At 40.1% G+C, this 18,250-nt stretch overlaps 2 protein-coding genes across 6 annotated transcripts in view; one reads left to right on the top strand and one right to left on the bottom strand.

Annotated features, from left to right (window-relative positions):
* Positions 1-1,683: 1,683 nt before the first annotated feature.
* Positions 1,684-3,436, top strand: mrps26 (mitochondrial ribosomal protein S26). The gene is made up of 4 exons (XM_026153094.1): positions 1,684-2,100; positions 2,367-2,513; positions 2,627-2,750; positions 2,836-3,436. Exons 1-4 carry the CDS (start codon positions 1,880-1,882, stop codon positions 2,965-2,967), a joined length of 624 nt encoding a protein of 207 aa, XP_026008879.1. The 5' UTR covers positions 1,684-1,879; the 3' UTR covers positions 2,968-3,436.
* Positions 3,437-6,054: 2,618 nt separating this feature from the next.
* Positions 6,055-18,250, bottom strand: part of loxl3b (lysyl oxidase-like 3b) — a 32,277-nt gene continuing 20,081 nt past the window's right edge. For 3 of the 5 annotated variants that reach the window (XM_026153085.1, XM_026153087.1, XM_026153088.1), the window contains 8 exons: positions 13,512-13,666; positions 12,599-12,769; positions 10,073-10,232; positions 9,586-9,829; positions 8,435-8,550; positions 8,161-8,297; positions 6,928-7,039; positions 6,055-6,821 (listed from right to left, as the gene is read on the bottom strand). In XM_026153085.1, the coding sequence (XP_026008870.1) occupies positions 6,748-6,821; positions 6,928-7,039; positions 8,161-8,297; positions 8,435-8,550; positions 9,586-9,829; positions 10,073-10,232; positions 12,599-12,769; positions 13,512-13,666 (1,169 nt within the window). In that variant the 3' untranslated portion in view covers positions 6,055-6,747. Of the gene's footprint in view, positions 6,822-6,927; positions 7,040-8,160; positions 8,298-8,434; positions 8,551-9,585; positions 9,830-10,072; positions 10,233-11,182; positions 11,339-12,598; positions 12,770-13,511; positions 13,667-18,250 lie in introns of all 5 variants that reach the window. The other 2 variants (XM_026153089.1, XM_026153086.1) reach the window with 2 other exon arrangements.

The following is an 18,250-nucleotide window of genomic DNA, read 5'->3' as shown; positions in this document are numbered from 1 at the left end:
AATTTGTTTCTTTCAATGTAAAGAAGCTTAACTACACATTTAATCTCTCAGATCTTTTTAAAGGTGTAATTTCAATAATACTTCCTGCAGTAAATTAAAGGAACATGTCAGCTGGGTTCACACTTTAAAGGAAATAAAGAAATGTAGGACAATTATTTGTGAATTCACAGAAACAATTCCATTACTTTTTAACAACTAGGAATTTTTATTGTAAATAGTGAACAGGAAGGAACGTTTCTGTTATTAAAATGAATACCACGAACAGAAAAACTAATTTTCCTGTAATTAACCTTCATCCAGAAGTCTACTTACTCTGGTGTATGACCAGAGATGGGCAGTAACGCGTTACTTGTAACGCGTTACTGTAATCTGATTACTTTTTTCGAGTAACGAGTAAAGTAAGGGATTACTATTGCAAAATCGGTAATTAGATTACCGTTACTTTCCCGTAGGAACGCTGCGTTACTGCGTTACTAAAACCGTGATTTTTTGCGAGAATGTCTCACGACAGTGACGTAAGCGAGTGCGCCGTTAGTGACAACAGCTGTGTGCAAATCAACAATGGATCACATATCGAGTGCGGGAGAGAGTATGAGCATGCAGCGTTTAAAGCGTGGAAGTACTGACCTTACTTTGAGTTTGATTCCATAAAAAGTGACAAAAACATTAGCGTCCATCGTGCGTGGGAAGAAAACTTCTTTTTACAGCGAAAAAAAAACCTAAACTTCCAAGGAAGCACCAAGAGTGCGCTACGACGTAATGGGAAACTCACAGAGACACTGCCGTATCCTTCCACTGACCGCTGCACACCTGCACCAGGGTAAACCTCCGCCTACTGCAGTCCTGCTTTACAGGTGAAAATAGAGCAACAGGACCGCTGAGTCTTTGACTTTATTTATGTTCTGCTGTGTTTTACTTGCATCTATTTGAAAGAGTGAGTGAAAACACAAAAAATTATTTTATTTTATGTGCTGGAATGTGCAGAAAATAGGTTTAAATGTTAAACTCATTTATTCAACTCAGAGAATGTTGCATATAATTAAATGTTTTGCTTGATGCATAAAGTTAAAAGATTAAAACTGATAAAACAAGTTAAAAAAAAGAGACTTTTCCATTTGATTACATTTTGTATGATGGATTATGTAGAAAAAGTAGAATTGGGCTGAAAGATCTATCGCTTTATCACCTCTTCAGGTTGTAAATCGTGTTTTTAAAAAGTAACTAAGTAACTAAGTAACTAAGTAATTAATTACTTTTGAAAATGACAGGTCATAAGTTATCTCTTCTTCAGTAAAAACACTAAAACCAAAAATTTAAAATACAGTTTAAGGTTCACCATAAATGGCCTCCTCCTCTGAAAGTTCCACATTTTCCACAAAGCTATCCACGGGCCGGACTGGACCCTTTTTGTCCATTTGACACCCCCTCTGACTTATAATTATTCACAATTCTTAATTGAAATACTCCACAAACGTGAAATTATTATCCCACTGAAAATGTCAATCCGAGAGATATCAATAAAATAATATAAAATATTTTTCGTAGAAATGGCTTTACTCTTGTGTCTCACGTTTAATATATTTAGAAAACAGCGTGTATTACGCTGTTTAACCTAGTTTGTTATCTTGATAACTATTGATAGCTTATTCTGTACCTAACTAACCTTTGCTAACCTCCAGGAGGCAGTCAAGCATGCGCAGCTCGTTCGTTGCTAATCACTTCCGCTGGTCAGAGGGCAGCAAAATGGCTGCCGTGTTAGGTCGATAACATTTGTGCCCTAATGTTAACCTAGACCGCAGATTTCAAACTCAAATGCTCTCATTAAGCGTTACATTTAGCATCTAGGAATCGGCACCTGTTCCCATATTTAGACGCTGACATGTTCCAGGTAATCGGCGGGAGGAGCGTGCAGGTGGCGCGGCTCTTAGCGCCCAGGAGTGCCGTGCTCGTGGAAGCTGTCCGGGGCCGAAAGTCTCGCACCGACCCGGTAGCCAAGTCCAAAGAAGGGCGAATCAAAGTGCCTCCCCCCGTCGATCCGGTGGAGATGGTAGTTCTCAAAGAGAGATACACGGAATACAAGCTGATCATGAGGGCGCTCCGGTACGTTTAAACGACAGTATGTCAAAATCAGTTTCCCGTGACAAATAGTCACTCCAACTTAGTGAGCTCCCCGTCAGTCTTAAAGATATTCTGTGTTGCTTTAAAAAAGCTGAACACGACTTCGTAAACAATTTCTCGAACCTCTTACACACAAATCTGTGACTAAGAGTGTCTCAGAAACATGAAACGATACATGCTTGGTGTACTTTAAGATTTGGAGTAAAGACAGTGTGATTGGAGTATTTAGTTTTCTTTATGTGTGTCAGTTTGGAGTTTAAGGAGGAGGTGCTACGAAAGAAGTACGAGGAGGAGACGGGCTCCCAGGCGGAGGAGAGGGCGAGGCAGGAGGCGGAGGAGCACCGAGCCCTGATGGGCTGGAACAACGAGGAGAACCTGCGCATGCTGAAAGCCAGGTGAGCAGAAAAGATGATGACATGAATACACTCTTTGTGTCTTTCTTCCACTTGCAGAATGGAAACTGTCTCATTCTAAAAGTGATGTTTTTTTGGGGGGGAAATCATTTCAGAATTCTGAGGGTCCAGAAAGAAGCAGAGGAAGCTGAGCGCAAGAAGATTGAAGCTGCCATTCAGCGGGAACAGGAACAGCAAGAATTCATCAAAGAAAAAGAGAGGGAGATTTTGCAGCTGCAGGTAGGGGTTGTTTCTGCATTCAAACTATGCAAGTAGAGCAAAGGGAACATAGTGATAAACTGACAAAACTTTCATTTTCTTTCAGGAGGAAGTAAAGAACTTCATCACCACGGAGAACTTGGATCAACGAATCGAGGAGGCACTGGACAATCCAAAGAATTACAACTTTGCCGTTAACAAAGAAGGGAAAGTCATCAAACAGACAGTCCTGCAGTGAAACGACTGGATGCACAGACATGACTCTGTTGTGGTCCGGACTAATCCGGCAGTTCAGTGATCCAACTCCCTCTGGAGGAGCATTTCAACACCTTTAAGCTGGAAAAAAAATCTTCTTTTAAAAAACATTTCCGGCGTGGCATCATCCGCTCACAGCTGGACCTAGTAGTTTCACCTCAAGGTCACACAGCCTTTATTTTCCCCATGTGTCTGCTTCATATGGTCCCTTATTTAAGTCATGCGTCACCACAACATGTAATCATTGCTGGCATTTGTCATGAGTTTTAGGGTAAATTAATGTAAACAGCATTGAAACGGCTGCTGAAGAACGGGACTTCATTTTTCTGCTTCATTTTGGAGGCTAAGGACCATTACACACCTACATGGTCAGGATCTGTTTATATTGACTTCATGATGATAACTGGTCTTTATGTTGAACCATGGTATTAAAATGCATTTTCTTACCTTGATTGCACATGAAATTTAATCTGATTTCAATATGCACAAAACTTAGGCGGGTCTCTCCCTAAAGGTTCAAAACCCCGATCTGTGCAAGTACAATCTGAGGTTCAATGTTAGCTCTACATTTCCTGTGTCAGGGATTATAGTCCAGTGAAATAATTAGCACGACTCAACAATGGTGCATTCTGCATGCTGAGTAGGATATTGAGTCGTATTATATACATGCATGCATCCTCTGGTAACACTGAGCAAGAGGTCTCATCCCATGTACCGCCATTCTGAGATAATGTTACCTGAGAGAACTTAGATTAAATCGGCTCAAAAGTAAAGCTCAGTCGCACAAGTAAAAATAGGACAGCAGCTTCCATGTAGCTACACAAACTATAAATGAATACATTAGTGGCTTGCGGTGACTAAATGTTTGTTCACGATCCGACTGAGCCTCTGTCAGTGACAGCAACTCCAGGGGTTTCGACTCAACTGGCTACCAGCTGATTGTATTCTGGTTATGTTCCTATACAAGAGGAAGGTTGCTGAGTGGAAAAGTAATCGTTACATGTGAATTTCTGTCTATGCAGACATCAAAAATATTGGATTTTCGATAATTTTTCACAGTTATTTGCTTTACTATCACAAACAGATTGCATGTAATTGCCAAATTGTTTGCCAATAGAAGCTTGATTCCATCTTACAACAACATTCATGGCAGTTTTGGTGACAATCTTATTTGCCATCCAAAATAAACCCCCCAAAACTGAAGTGAGATAACGTTATGTCACTGGATAAAACAGATTCTGACTAAATTTAACCGAGGACATAATTTAAAGTTGAAATTAAGGTGATAAATCATAATATATTTATTGCAATACTCAGCATATTGCAAAATGTTGAAATTTGCAATAATATAATGTGAGGTATCTGGCGAGTCCCACCTCTAAATGTTAAATCTGAACAAATTTTCAGATGGGGAGGTGTGTAAAAGTATCCCCAGTGACGCTCAGGCTTCAGGCTGCTTTTTAAAGGCTCCCTTTCAGCTTTTCAGCTTCCTTTTTCCTGCTTTTGGCTCCTTGTGATGTCAGTGAGAGTCCATATCCTCTCTTCTCAAACACAGCAGCCTCACCTACCTGCTGTTTACCCTTAAAGAGAGAGATGAGCTAGTATGGCTTGTTTCAGATAGATGACAGACCGAGGGGCTGCTCCAAAAGGATTAGTTTGAACTGTGAATGATGTAGAGCTACCCTAGTAAACCTTAGAGGGGGGAAAGAGATTGAGGCGTCCACTTGGAGTGGATGCACTTTTAGCTGCAGCCCTCTGGGTGGCGCCCATCTCTCTGCATGGGCCTGTCTGATTACTCAGTAGAACATTAGCCAGCTTATGTGTGTGACACCGCTCTGCTGAAGCGGCGTAATCCTCTTCTGTTAGGCCAGGTGTGCAGGCTGATGAGATGATGATGACAGGCAAAAACCTCAAGAGAAACCCAAGCAGCCAGCAGCAGCTGAAGCAAGAAAAGGCCACCAATAACATTACATATAAACACAGAGTGTTCCTTTATTGTTTAGTAAACCTGGAGGATTTTCCTTGTTATTTCTTTTCATTTTTGGTCCTCATGCTGCATTGACAGAGTGCACAAAATGATTAGGAAATTCTGCATTTATCCTGTTATTCCCAAATAGCTTCATTTTTAAACCACGTTTCCATGATATCATACATATTAACCTGCTCTAATATGTAAGCAGAAACTTTCTATGGTTCCACCTTCTTCAGTGGATCCCGTACATTTTTGTTTCATATATTATGTATCACTGTACATTAAACATTTCTGTTATTAAGCAATTTCAAAGTGTTAGGAAGCTGCGATGGCCTTTTTTTTGTGTGTTTTCTTACACTATAGACACAATTAAGTGATTAATAATCACATTCAGATCTTACAAACAGGTGCATACCAGCTCTGCTGCTGAGCCGCTGCAATGTTGCGCACACGGTTGATGTGATTAGTAAGGGAGGTTAACGGGATTGTTCCACCGCGGGCAGTGAAGACTGAGATTAACAGTGGATTGATTTGAACTCTGGGCTTAGAAGCACACAGCTGACAACTGGTTTGAGAGCTCTGTCTTAGTCAGCCCACCTGATTTTCTTTTAATTTAACTGAGCAATCAGCCCTGCAGACCTCTTTGTCTATCTGCCAGATGGGTTGGAGGATTCCTGCCTGTCTTTATAAAATAGGCTTAGGTTAACAGATCATCTTTTGAAAAACTCATATATCTATCATACTTTAAATCAAAATGATCTTTGACCATAATCTGACTCTTTACTGCTGCAGTAGGTCATTGTTGGATTTGTGCAGTCAGCTGCTGGCTCAGTTCGAGGAACCAAAACAAAAGTGCTATTGTTCTGTTGGAGCATACCGTTGGAGCAGTGGTCCACATGACCACAAAATAATTGCGGGAAAAGTAAAATACCAGCATGATACAATACCAGAGACCATTTTTTTTGTAACACCAAAGTATGCTGCTTTTTTTCCACCGGTGTGGCTGGTATATCTGTAGCAGACTGTGTTTACAGGCACTGAAAACAGCTGCTTTACAGCTTCAGTATTGTTGCAGTGAATCATTCCCGGTCAAACGAGTCTCAGGAGGTTTTTCTCTGTTTTATTTGGTGCAGCAGATGTGATTACATCAGAGTAAATACAACAAATCTAACTGTAACTGTAGCTTTCTTTGGCCTTTGCCCATTAATCTCTCAAAGATTATTAAAGTACGTGTGTGCACTAAAGCTAACGATGGCTTCAAACTGGTCCAAATACTGCTGTTGACCCAGAATGATTCTTTAGTGCCTCCATGTTGGCAATAAATACATTCACAAAATACTGTAAACACAAAGGCAGATGTTATTACTTAAACAAGCGGTTTAAAAGCATCTCTGTATATATATATATATCTGCAAAACATTGAAGCTTTTCTCTTTATGGTGATTTAAAAAAATGTAAAAAACCCAGTCATAACTCATAAACAGAACAGAATATAAAAGGTCGATCATACACAGGAGACTGTCTCACTGACTTTATAAAATTTTAATTTGCAGTAAAAATATAGCACGCACTCACCTCAGACTACACGAAAAATTACCACTTGAATATTCAAGTAAAATAATTCACACGTAGAGCACACGCTCGCTGCTTCAGTGACTACAAATCTAGAGATATGTGGCGGGGATCCGTTTTAGCACCTGAAGACAAAAGGTTTGTGTCTTTCTTTCTGAGTTAGTGAGGTGTATCTTTATTCCCGCTTTGGTTTCTAAGTTGCTGGGAAGTTACTGGCGATTAAGAAATCTTGTTATTCAGCTGTCCGGGATATTTCTCAAATCTCCTCTCTGCCTCCTCGCTCAATGCATCCCCTGCAGGGAGATCAAATAATCAGTAAAGGTGGTCAGAGATGCCAATAAGAGTACATTTTATTATCATTATCATTATCTGGTAGTCTCACTGCTTTCCACTGCTTACCAATGTGGCAGTTGTGGAACCAGATCCGATGTCCGTCGTACTTGCAGTTGCACTTCATGGCGTTGTTGGTGAAGTCGCTCTCAGCCACTTCATAGTTTGGATTGATTACAACCTGAACAGAGGAGAAGTATTAGATAAACTATTCTTACTCTGTTGGTTTTATGGTCAGACAAGCTGTGTGACCCAAAACTAAGTATACTAAGCACACGAAAATGCAGAATATATGCAGAATTGAGTATAAGAGAAGTTAAAGAGAAGAGTTCCCCATAGAAAAAGAGCGATGAAGCTGTACTTTATTCCCTGGACCTGAAAACAGGACTTTCAAAGAAATAAAAAAAGAAAACTATGGAGATCAACTTTCTTAATCTGCCCTGTAGGTGTTATTATGTGTGGAGCTCTTTAAAAAATTAAGTACTTTTTTTATTTCCTGCAGAGAAACACTGAGATTCAGTCCTGCGAAAAACAAAGGTAAGAAGCTAAGTATACCCCATGATTCAGTAGCTTGTAGAAACCATTTAGCAACAATAACATGAAGCAATAATCTGTGACTTTATCAGCCTCTCACGTCGTCGTGGAGGAATTTTGGCCCAATCTTCTCTGCAGCATTGTTTCGGTTTATTGAATCGCATGCACAGCACTCTTAAGGTGACACCACAGCATCTCAGTCAGGTTGAAGTGTTGACTTCTTTTCTTTGTCAACCATTCTGCTGTAGATTTGCTGCTGTGCTTGCGATCATTGTTCCATGACTCAGTTTTGGCCAAGTGTTAAGTTGTTGAACAGATGGCCTCACATTTGGCTCAAGATAGGCAAAGAGTCAAAACATCTCCATTTATAGAGATTGTCACACTTTGTTCAATCAACTCTTTGTACTACAATTAAATTCTGAAGACGACATAGCCGTGTTGCCATGGCAATGTTTTGTTGTTGATTATGGCAATTTGTTTCTAACAGGTATAAGTGCAGTGGTAATAGATCTGCTGGCTTACTGAAGCTCCAGTATTAGCACGATAAACTGAAAGACGGCAGCTGAAGTACAATCAATCAAAGCATCATCTATCCTTGTTTGCCTTTACTAGCACTGAAATATATATATGAATCTGCCAAAGAGCTCTGAAACTGGCCTCATGTGGGTAAAACCAATCTGAACGTCACCATTTTTGCGGTTCTGTGCTTTGAATTTCCATTATAACTCTCTCAAATAGGTTTCTACACACTGAGTCCCACAGTCTCACCTGCATAATGTAATTTCCAGGTTTGATGTCTGTGATGTCAATCCACTGGCAGTCAATGTCATGACGGTACAAATCCCAGCAGCCCACGGTGATGCCCTGATCGCCAAAATTGGCGCACTCGTATCGTTTAGAAATGCCTTAATGTCCCAGAAGAAGAGACAGATTCAGTGAGATATGTTTGAAAGACTAGCAGCAATGCAAAAAGGTCGTTAGGGAATTTTCTGGTCATGTTTATTTGATAATAAATTCATTAAAAGGAAATCATCATTCTGACCTTCTTGACAGTCTGTGTCCTCCAGACAGAAACTGGCTTTGTGTCCCTCTGCCACTTTGGTACCGTTGGCATTCAGCAAATCATAGTGGGTAAATATATCCATACTGTGGTAGTGGCTGTATTTAATATAAAAAGAAGTAAATGTTATCTTTTATATCCTGTATTTCTCTTTTGATGACTGACCACACACTGATGTCCGTTATGGTATTTGCTTATATCTGGAATCTACATGGTGATAACAGGATGACTTTACAGGAATTTCTGACATGTTGTATATTTGGCAAAATGATAAAAACCAAAGATAACACAGGAAGTGCATTAGGTTGATGCTCATTCTAACAATGCAATACTAGGAGATGTTTTTAATAGATATACTAACGCCTCAAATATATGACCTGTGAACACTTATCCCCAAAGTCTAAACACTCAGTCAGTTCATACCAGTCATGTTACTGGATAAACACAATTGGTCCTCTGCTGTTATCTGAATAGCAGACATAAGCACCCTTCCTACCTTCTTTCCGCCAGTCTGAGCACATTTTTTGTTTCTCACAGACTAAACAAAAACACATAGACTGGAGTTATACTAGACTCTAGTCCTTTTTAAATGAAATAATAATAAACATAGTTATCTCCTATGTTCATTTGGTCAGTTTATTCATACCTACTTTTCTGCTTCAATGGTGAATTTTGTTTTAACACGATTTTGGGAACAGGAAGATACTCCCAAAACTGATTTACCAGTATGTGCGGATCACCTAACGTGTTATAAATATTTTTCTTTTCCTTTTTCAAATAAATCGAGATCAACTTAAGCAATTTGACTTTAATCCCAGACCTTAAAACAAGTAGGGAAAACCCCAACAACACATGATCTCATATGAGTGAGAAATTGGCGACTGTGAGGAGGAAGAACTCCCTTTTAACAGGATGAGACCTTAACAACGTGAACCTAAACAAAAGTTTCTTCCTTTGTCTTTCCACTGAGACTTTGAGAGTCAGAGACCTTCTGAAATTTTTGCTATAATAAAAAAAATTAAACTTCCACAAACTTATTTTGATTGAAATGCAAATCACTATTCGGGGTTTAACCTTTAATTCTTTAATCACATATTGAGGTTATTGTTTTCATAATAGACCTGGTTTCTTACCCGTGACAGGCGTGCCACACCCACGAGTGCCGTCCAGCTTTTGGCTTGAAGTCAGCGCGGCCGATGTTGTGGATCTGAGAGGAGAAGCGGAGCAAGCGGCGGTGTCCGTATGGCCAGTTGGCCTTCGCAGCTGATTTAGACAGGCAGTCCTCCTCTGCAGCGCAGTAGAGCATGTGCAGAGGGCGATCCTCGATATAAACTGTCTGCTCAACCAGAGAGGCATTCAGGACGAGGTCAGAGGCCGCTGGATAGAGAAGGAGGGTTAGGATTGAGATATGGTCCTCATTCTTTTTGTGGTAATACACGTGGTCTTTAAAGCACATCAAAGTCTTTCTCTTAATTTTAAAGAGTTATTCTTTCTTTTCTCTGCAGTTTGATGATTGCATTAAGGCTACTGAGTTTCATGAGGTCAGCAGAAGTTTAATCTTGCTGCAGATTTACATAAATATGAACAATCAAAGCTTTTGTTTGTCTCCGTGTCACTCACTCTCTGAGCAGATTACTCCCGCTGCAAACTTTGCTGCCGCTCTCTGGCAGCTGACAGTTTTGTGGTACTGGCACTGACTCAGAGCCATCTCATTTCCCATGCACTTCACACCGCTCATCACCATGTCTGTCACATTACTGCTGTCCCAATACCAGGTTTCCTTAAAGAGATATAACAAAACAGGCACACGTGCAAAGACAAAAAAAACACGGTGCGTCGATCAGGACAAAATCATTCGCAGACTGCTGCAGAGTTCAGTGCGCTATTACGTTCTGAAAAACAGATGTTCATGACTCATTTTTGGCCCCTGAATGAGGACACAGTGTAATGCTGACTTTATGACCACTTTGTTCAGATGCTAAGAGACTCAATAGTCTTTCTGCAAGGCTTCTCAACCTCACGCAACAATAGCCTAATCGAACCTTTAAATATAACGTGCAACAGTCACTCTCTAGTGATCAAAGTAGAAATCTGCCTCATTAGCTGTAGTGGAAAATTCAATAGCACATCCTTGTAATTGTGCACATCCTTGTCCGTTCTACCCATTTTTTATACTTTAGCCAGTGAAGTTGCACATCTGCACATTTTGCTTGGTTTTCTGCTTGGCTTCAAAATATCAGCAGTGAACTGGGATTCAAATTCTGTTGCACCAATAACTATGATCTACCTAGAATAACATTTTTAAGCAATATTGTTTACAAAAATTGGATTCTGCAAAGTTCAATTTTGAACTTCTACATATTTCTTACAAATAGCTTTTTGTAGGTTTGAATTGTTCACTTTATATCAGTCACTGTGACAAATATGAGGGTCTGAAGAGCTTCACTAGCTTTTAGAATTTTCTAAATGCTGTCAGTTAAATTCAGCAATTTGGGGGGGTTTTGGTCAGTTTTCCTGTGAGCTTTCCTCAGTTTTTACAGAAAGAAAGACAAAAGTTTATAGTAAGAAATGTAAAACACAACATACTTGTAATTCAAATCTATGTTTCTTCAACTTCATAGTGCTTCTACTGCAATCCTGAATATCACATCAGCAATATCACAGTCTGTGCTATCATTACTTGTGTGCATGTTTTGTTCATGTGTGATTTAAGTCTTCATTCCTACTTACAGTGATGGCATGCATGGAGTAGCCGAGCCCTAGCTGCCTGCAAACCACCATGGCTTCCTTTGTGGTCCAGCCTGTGCTGCACACTGTGCCCCACTTGGACCCAACCTGAACCTCCACCCGGCCCTCATAACTGCTCCGGCCGCCCACTATCCGGATCTGCAGAGTTTTCCTGCTGGGAGTCAGTGAGGGGACACACTTCCTGTCCTGTCTCTGAACTGTCTAAGCTAAACCTGTCAATGTTCATATCCAGTCCTCCCACAGTAGAAAGTGTGTTGTCGAAGCAGCAGTTTGGTTAGTCTTTTCTAGGCGATGAAAACATCGACATGGTTTCCACATGAGGTCACCACATCACTTTGGTGGCGAGCGGTTTTGGGTCAGATTAGAAGCTTCACTTGCACGAAAGTGTTTGTTTTGTTTTTTTCCCCAGACAGAGAAAGAAACATCTACCCATATGTAAATTATAATATGCTGTCACATGTTCATGAATGCATGCTCAAATATATTCTTAAAACATATACTGCAACAATTTAAGTCTACGTTAGTCATTACTACAAATGTTATATATTTGAGCATTTATGCACCAAAAGAAAAAAAAGCTGCACACTCAGTGGCCGTTTCATTTATTGCACTCTGTGGTGCGTGTGCCTGTGATGAGCTGAGTGCTTCATGATTACGTGCCGGTAAACATGCCCCTGCAGCTACTGCCAGAGAAGCTGGATTCAGCATCTCAGAAACAGAAAAACAGCTGCAACTTTTTTGAGGATGTCGGCATCTGGAGTTTACTACACTACTGTCTTTAAGGCGACAGAGTATTGGTGCCCGGAAGAAAATGGAAAGTCTCCTGTCCTCTTAGGCAACATGACCTACACAGCTAAAACTTCGAGTTTCATCAGAACGTAAGAAGGCAATGGAAAACTACCACATGAGAAGAAACAGGATTTTTTCTAATGTATCCATCCTGACTGATTCAAGCAGTTAAGGATGATTTTGGTGATACAATTACAAAAATAATGGACTAGTACTTAAATGACAGCAACCATAGATCAGTAGTCCATTAGAAGACTGATTGTATGATTTCAAATCTAAATCTGCTACCACAGAATCCACCATTGCAGACCACATTTTAAATGCACCAGGCTCATGTGAGGCAAAATCTATGGCGTGAACACTCCCCAGTCTTAGATTCTGTCTATTTGAGTACACTGTTGCCTTGAATACAGTCAACTGCAGATACAGTCGTCTAAACAAGGAGTTTCTTCACTTTTAACAACACTGAAGCCTTAAAAACAAACTAAAATGAAAGGCCATTGGGTGTACATGACAGTATATTATATTTCCATATGATTTATATGTACCAAAAAAGACAACAGTTTACTCTGTTGCAGAATGTTGTCCTTGGCGGTGTTAATAACCTACTTGCAGGCCCTGGTTAGCGTAGCCCAAGCCCAGTTGCCTACAGGCCACCATGGCCTCCTTGGTGCTCCAGTTTTCACCACAGATCAGACCCCAGCTCTGTGTCCCATTAGGGTCCGAGGTCAGCACCTCGACACGGCCCTCATAGCGGGTTCGTCCTCCTGTGATTCGGATCTGTGCGGGACCAAAGGGTTAGGAACCACAAAGCAAAGTGTAGATGCACAAAGAGACGGGTTTTCTCTTGTGAACAACCTCTAATTATGTCTAAAATATTACAGGCTACTTCATGAAAAATCAATACATGTTTTACTACAGATGATAATTAATGAGATTACATTTTCTGAAGGTTTATTTTGATGATAGTATCTAATTTCAGGAGGTTTTAGCCCGCCGTCTGTGTGTATCTACACAAGGAGAAGTGTAACCAGAAATACTCGGGTTTCAGAAGAGGTCACTGCTGTCAGAAAAAGCTTTAGATTTTTTTAAAACATTTTGATTTGCTTTTTCAGCAACTCAACAAGGAAACTCATTCAAAGCAGACAAATGTGAAACTCAAACTGAGGATTTGGCCAGTGAGCTTTTTTGTGACAACAGTACCGAAGGATTATTGGTTGAGAACAGATGTGAGATTGTTCTTACTGTTAGCTCTAAATCTCACATTTTTGTGCACAAAGACGACAAAAGCAGCTTCTACTGAAGGCCAGAAAAGATATTAAAATAAACAGTGTGAAATAAGACAATATTTAACTTCTTTCCTATCCCCCCTGTAGAAGATAGAAACAATCTAAACATTCGAATCATTCAGCCTGTTTAGAAAAGTAAGTCTATTTGCTATGAATTCCATATAAAACAACAAGAATTTCTCAAATTAACAACTTTTAAATGAAACATTTTAGTGAGAAAGTTCAGGTCTGACCGAGGTCTCGAGGCCCATGTAAGGCACGTTGCAGCGAACAGCAGCGTCCTCTGAGTGCTGGCAGTTCTCTGATGTGATGTTTTTAACGGGGCAGTCCCAGATGGACCTCTCCTGCCCGAGGCACTTCACCTCATTCATGTAGATCGGACCCATTCCTGGACAAGCAGACAGACAGATGCACTGACAACTTTGAAGTTACTTTTGATAGTCTTTCAAGGCAAAATGATGAGACACATCCTACAGTATTTAAGAGCTTGGAAACACAACACATTTAGAGCTTCTGACATAACAGATTTCAGTTATGGATGTTGTAGTTAATTATGGGGAAACCTTATCTGAAAACATTTTTTGACAAAAACTGAGGGTTTCACAAAAGTTTTAAATGGTACAAGATCTTTAAGTTGTATGTGGCGGCAACTGCAGTAATCACTGAGCCCCAAGGCAGTTAATTAGGAGTTTAAACCGATTTAGTACAATCCAGGTCACGACTGCTTTTTGGACCTTTCAAAAGGCTCAATCTGGTTTTGAGAAGCTCAGCCAATAAAGATGAAGAAGCACCCCAAACTAGCAGTACTGAAATTGTAGTCTTTGGATTTTATGGTGGTTATTATAATATACTTGATATGCTACAATATGCAGAATTAAAAGGTCTCTTTTTGCATGGCCTCCAAACTGTATGCAGTACTGAAACGAATACCGAGCTCACTTTTTAACATCGGTCAGCACCACCCTGCTTCATATTTACTCTCTAAACTCTCAGTCTGTCTCTGCAAGTCATGGCACCATGAGGTGATTGTGATGCGTAATTTCTGTGAAAGGAATTCCTTCGGCCGCACTCGTTTCCGACTTCAGTGACGTTCAGGAATGTTTCTTGGACTCGCTGAGCCAGGTGGTGGTCGGACAGGAGTCTGAACACACAGCAGAGGTCTGTTCCAGGAAGCATGACTGACAATGTCCGAGTGTAATCCCGCTCTGGATCCACAGCAGCTGATCGGAATGAATTTAATGAAAGAAGTGGCATAAAATATATTTGGAAGGTGCTTATCCCACAGCAGTTTTGCCATTTGAAGCCTCTATATAGACCCCAAGTAGGCCAGCCTGTGTTTGACCCATCACAATTTTGCCTTTTTGCTAAGAGGGAATTTTGCGAGGACCCCACAGTGGCCAGGCCACTGCTGAGGGTTGTGTGGGTCTGCCTATAAAGGCCTCAAACTTGAGTGACATTCCATTCTTAATCCATAGGGTTAAATATGATGTTGGCCGACCCTTTGCAGCTATAACAGCTTTGACTCTTTTGGGGAGGCTTTCCACAAGGTTCAGGAGTATGTTTATGGGAATTTCTGAACATTTTTTCAGAAGTGCATTTGTGAGGCCAGACACTGATCTTGGATGAGAAGGGCTTGCTGCTGTAGTTTATCCCAAAGGTGTTCTGTTGGGTTGAGAACAGGACTGTGCAAGCCAGTCAGGTTCTTCCATAAATTCTCCCATCCATGTCTTTATGGACCTTGCTTTGTGCACTGGTGTGCAGTTATGTTGGAACAGGAAGGGGCAATCCCCAAACTGTTCCCACAAAGTTGGCAGCATGAAAGTGTCCAAAATGTCTTGGTATGGTGAAGCATTAAGAGTTCCTTTCACTGGAGCTAAGGGACTGAGCCCAACTCCTGAAAAACAACCCCACACCATAACCCCCCTCCACCAAACTTTATATTTGGTACAGTGCAGTCAGACAAGTATGGTTCTCCTGGCAACCACCAAACACAGACTCGTACATTGAGTTGCCAGATGGAGAAGCATGATTCGTCCAGAAACATGTCTCCGCTGCTCTAGAATCCAGTGGCAACAGGCTTTACACCACTGCATCTGATGCTTTGAATTCTGCTTGCTGATATAAGGCTTGATGCAGCCATGGAAACCCATTCTATAAAGCTCTCCATCTTCTGTTCTTAAGGTAATCTGAAGGCCACATGAAGTTTGGAGGTCTGTAGTGATTGACTCTGCAGAAAGTTGGTGATCTCTGCACTCTATGCACCTCAGCATCTGCTGAATCCGCTCTTTGATTGTACCTGAGTTGCTGTTGTTCCCAATCGCTTCCACTTTGTTACAATACTACCAACAGCTGACTGTGGAATATTTAGTAGCAAAGCTGCACGTCTACATGCTTGATTTTACATACCTGTGGCCATGGAAGTGTTTGAAACAACTGAATTCAATGATTTGGATGGGTAAGTGAATACTTTTGATAATATAGGCTTTAAAATATTCCAGAGCCGGTGCTACCAACATCACCTCCAACAGAGGCAGACTGAGAAAACGTCTGCTGCATGTAATATTTTACAGGTAGAGTGCTGTTCAGATAAAAATAGTTATTTAAACAAATCAATTTGTCTTCACATTCATATGACAGATAACTGGTTTTTATCGGTTTTCAGCGTTATTTTGTTATCGTTTTTATCGTTAACTTGGTTTTCCTGGGTCTTTTCATGTGTGTTATGAATAAATCTTCTTTTTTTCGGTACCGGTACTAGTTTTATTTTGTTGTATTTTTCCGTGACACCTTAAAGGCCGGTCCGTGGCGCAAAAAAGGTTGGGGACCGCTGATCTAGAGTACTGATCAATCATTTGGTCAGCAGCTAATAAGACAGATCTGAACAGACTTCAGTTAGTCCAGAACAAGGTGGCCAGATTAGTGTTAAGGTGTTCATACTATACAAATATTGATAAAATGCATGATAAACAAGCTAAATTATACTATGGCTTACTTGTATTTTTAAAGAAAGCAATACTGGTAAACACACCATATTTTTTTTCTGCTCAGTTGCAATATCCAGATGAAATACATAACCGTAGTACACGATTTTCAACAAACCGCAATTTAGTAACTCCTCGAGTTAAAAGCAACTTTTTGAAAAACTCTGTTATATTTAGAGCAACTTTTTTATGCAATTAGAGAATTGGCTTCTATTCATAATTTTAAAAATCGCTTAAAAGCCCAATTAGGCAGCTTTTAATTCATTGTAAATACTGTAAGAGGGCAATGCCATTTGTAATGGAAATTTGTGTATTTTGTTTTGGTGTTATTGATATTTATATGCTTATATTTTCACAATTGTAAAACCTTACTGTGGATGTAAGAGCCAAATTATGTGGATATTTGGTATCCACTTTATTGTGTAATATTTTATTTGATTGTATTTGATGGTTTGGGCCCCATGAAGACTAGCAACCAATGTTGTGGAAGCTAATGTGGTTCCTTATAAATAAACAAATAAACAAATAAACATTGATCATGTAAAGGACACCCTGTGTCTTAAAAGCTGAAAACTAAACTCAAGGCATGCTAAGGAACACGTGCCAGTGAGAAGCGCAAGATTTCAGAAATGAACCCAGAGTTTGTGTTGCTTTTCTGTCTGGAATGGAAAATCCAGAGTTTATCGCAGCTCAGGGTTAATGAATTCAATGTTTTGACTAAACCTGCTTTCTGGAAGACAGCCCAGGCCAACTTCTTCTGTGGTAGATATCATAATGTACACAAACTACAGCAGACATCCCCACCCAGCATTTCTGAGAGCGGGTGTGACGGGTGTGTTCTTTATGAAGCTGCAAGAAACTAATTGTATTATCTATGTGCAGCTGTTGTGTGTGTGTGGATTGGTTTTAGAAAATTCTTCGAAATTCAGCACCTTAAACGACCTAACAAAGGCGCAATTTGTTCACAAGGACATGCATTTCTTCACACATATACACAAAAAACTGCTTCATTCAGGATTCCCAACCTGCCTGCTCTAAGCCTTCAGTGAGGCTTTTGGAAGTAGATCAGCTTTTCAGCCAAATTTCAACAACTTTAATATTTTTCCTACAAGCCAAGGAAATGGACAAAGTGCAGACCAGGGAGTTTAGCTACAAAAATTATTACAATTGTTATTTAACAACACAACTCACCATAATCTATGCATATATTGTCATAGATTACATTTCTATATGTCTTCAGTGTACACACATCTTTGACTCTATGCAATGTCTTCTACACCTTGGCAGAAAAAGTCATTCTTGTTGCTCATGTGGAGCCCAGGTGGCCCAGACACATGCTGGCCTTATAAAACTGACTGCCTCGTCGTCACATGAAATGATCCATAGCCCAGCTGGAAAAAAAAATACTTTTCTGCTCTAAAAGTGCCTGACCACCACTTAGGAATCACAAACACATAAAAAAAAGCTATTTAATGAATGGGGCACTCAGTCGGAGAATTAATGGATAAAACACACTATGAAAGGCCCATTATTGTAATGACTTCATCAGAAAATGCACAATACATTTACAGCTCTGTCTCTCATGTCCTCCATTCCTTCATTTTTATCTTTCTACAAGTGTAGCATTCCTTTACTTTTTCAAAAAGCTTTTTCAAAAAGCTTCAAATGAGGATCCGTGTAGGAATGTTAAAGGCAGATTATCAGTTCTGCAGGTTGAAGCGATGATCTGAGAGATTAGAAGGCCAGAGACGGACAGCTGGCGACTGAAGTCCTCTCTGAAGACAGTTATAAACACATCCTGGCTTCAAAGAGATTTAATGCAAAAAAAAAAACTCAAACAGAATCCACTCAATGATCAAAGTCTTATAAAATAATTTTTTTGAATCTGTACAAACATTTCTCTATAAATAACCTCTTCAGTTGAGTTAGATATCTACAATGGGGCAAAAAAGTATTTAGTCAGCCACCGATTGTGCAAGTTCCCCCACCTA

Source organism: Astatotilapia calliptera, chromosome 19 (genome assembly GCF_900246225.1).
Source record: "Astatotilapia calliptera chromosome 19, fAstCal1.2, whole genome shotgun sequence".
In the NCBI taxonomy this organism is placed as follows: Eukaryota; Metazoa; Chordata; class Actinopteri; order Cichliformes; family Cichlidae; genus Astatotilapia; species Astatotilapia calliptera.
This window is presented reverse-complemented; position numbering and strand designations above follow the sequence as displayed.

Excerpts from the sequence above, each read along its gene's own strand:
- mrps26 (XM_026153094.1), top strand. The coding sequence starts at position 1,880 with ATGTTCCAGGTAATCGGCGGGAGGAGCGTGCAGGTGGCGCGGCTCTTA. Across the intron at positions 2,514-2,626 it reads CTGCGCATGCTGAAAGCCAG|AATTCTGAGGGTCCAGAAAG; the intron begins GTGAGCAGAAAA and ends AAATCATTTCAG. Across the intron at positions 2,751-2,835 it reads GGGAGATTTTGCAGCTGCAG|GAGGAAGTAAAGAACTTCAT; the intron begins GTAGGGGTTGTT and ends ATTTTCTTTCAG.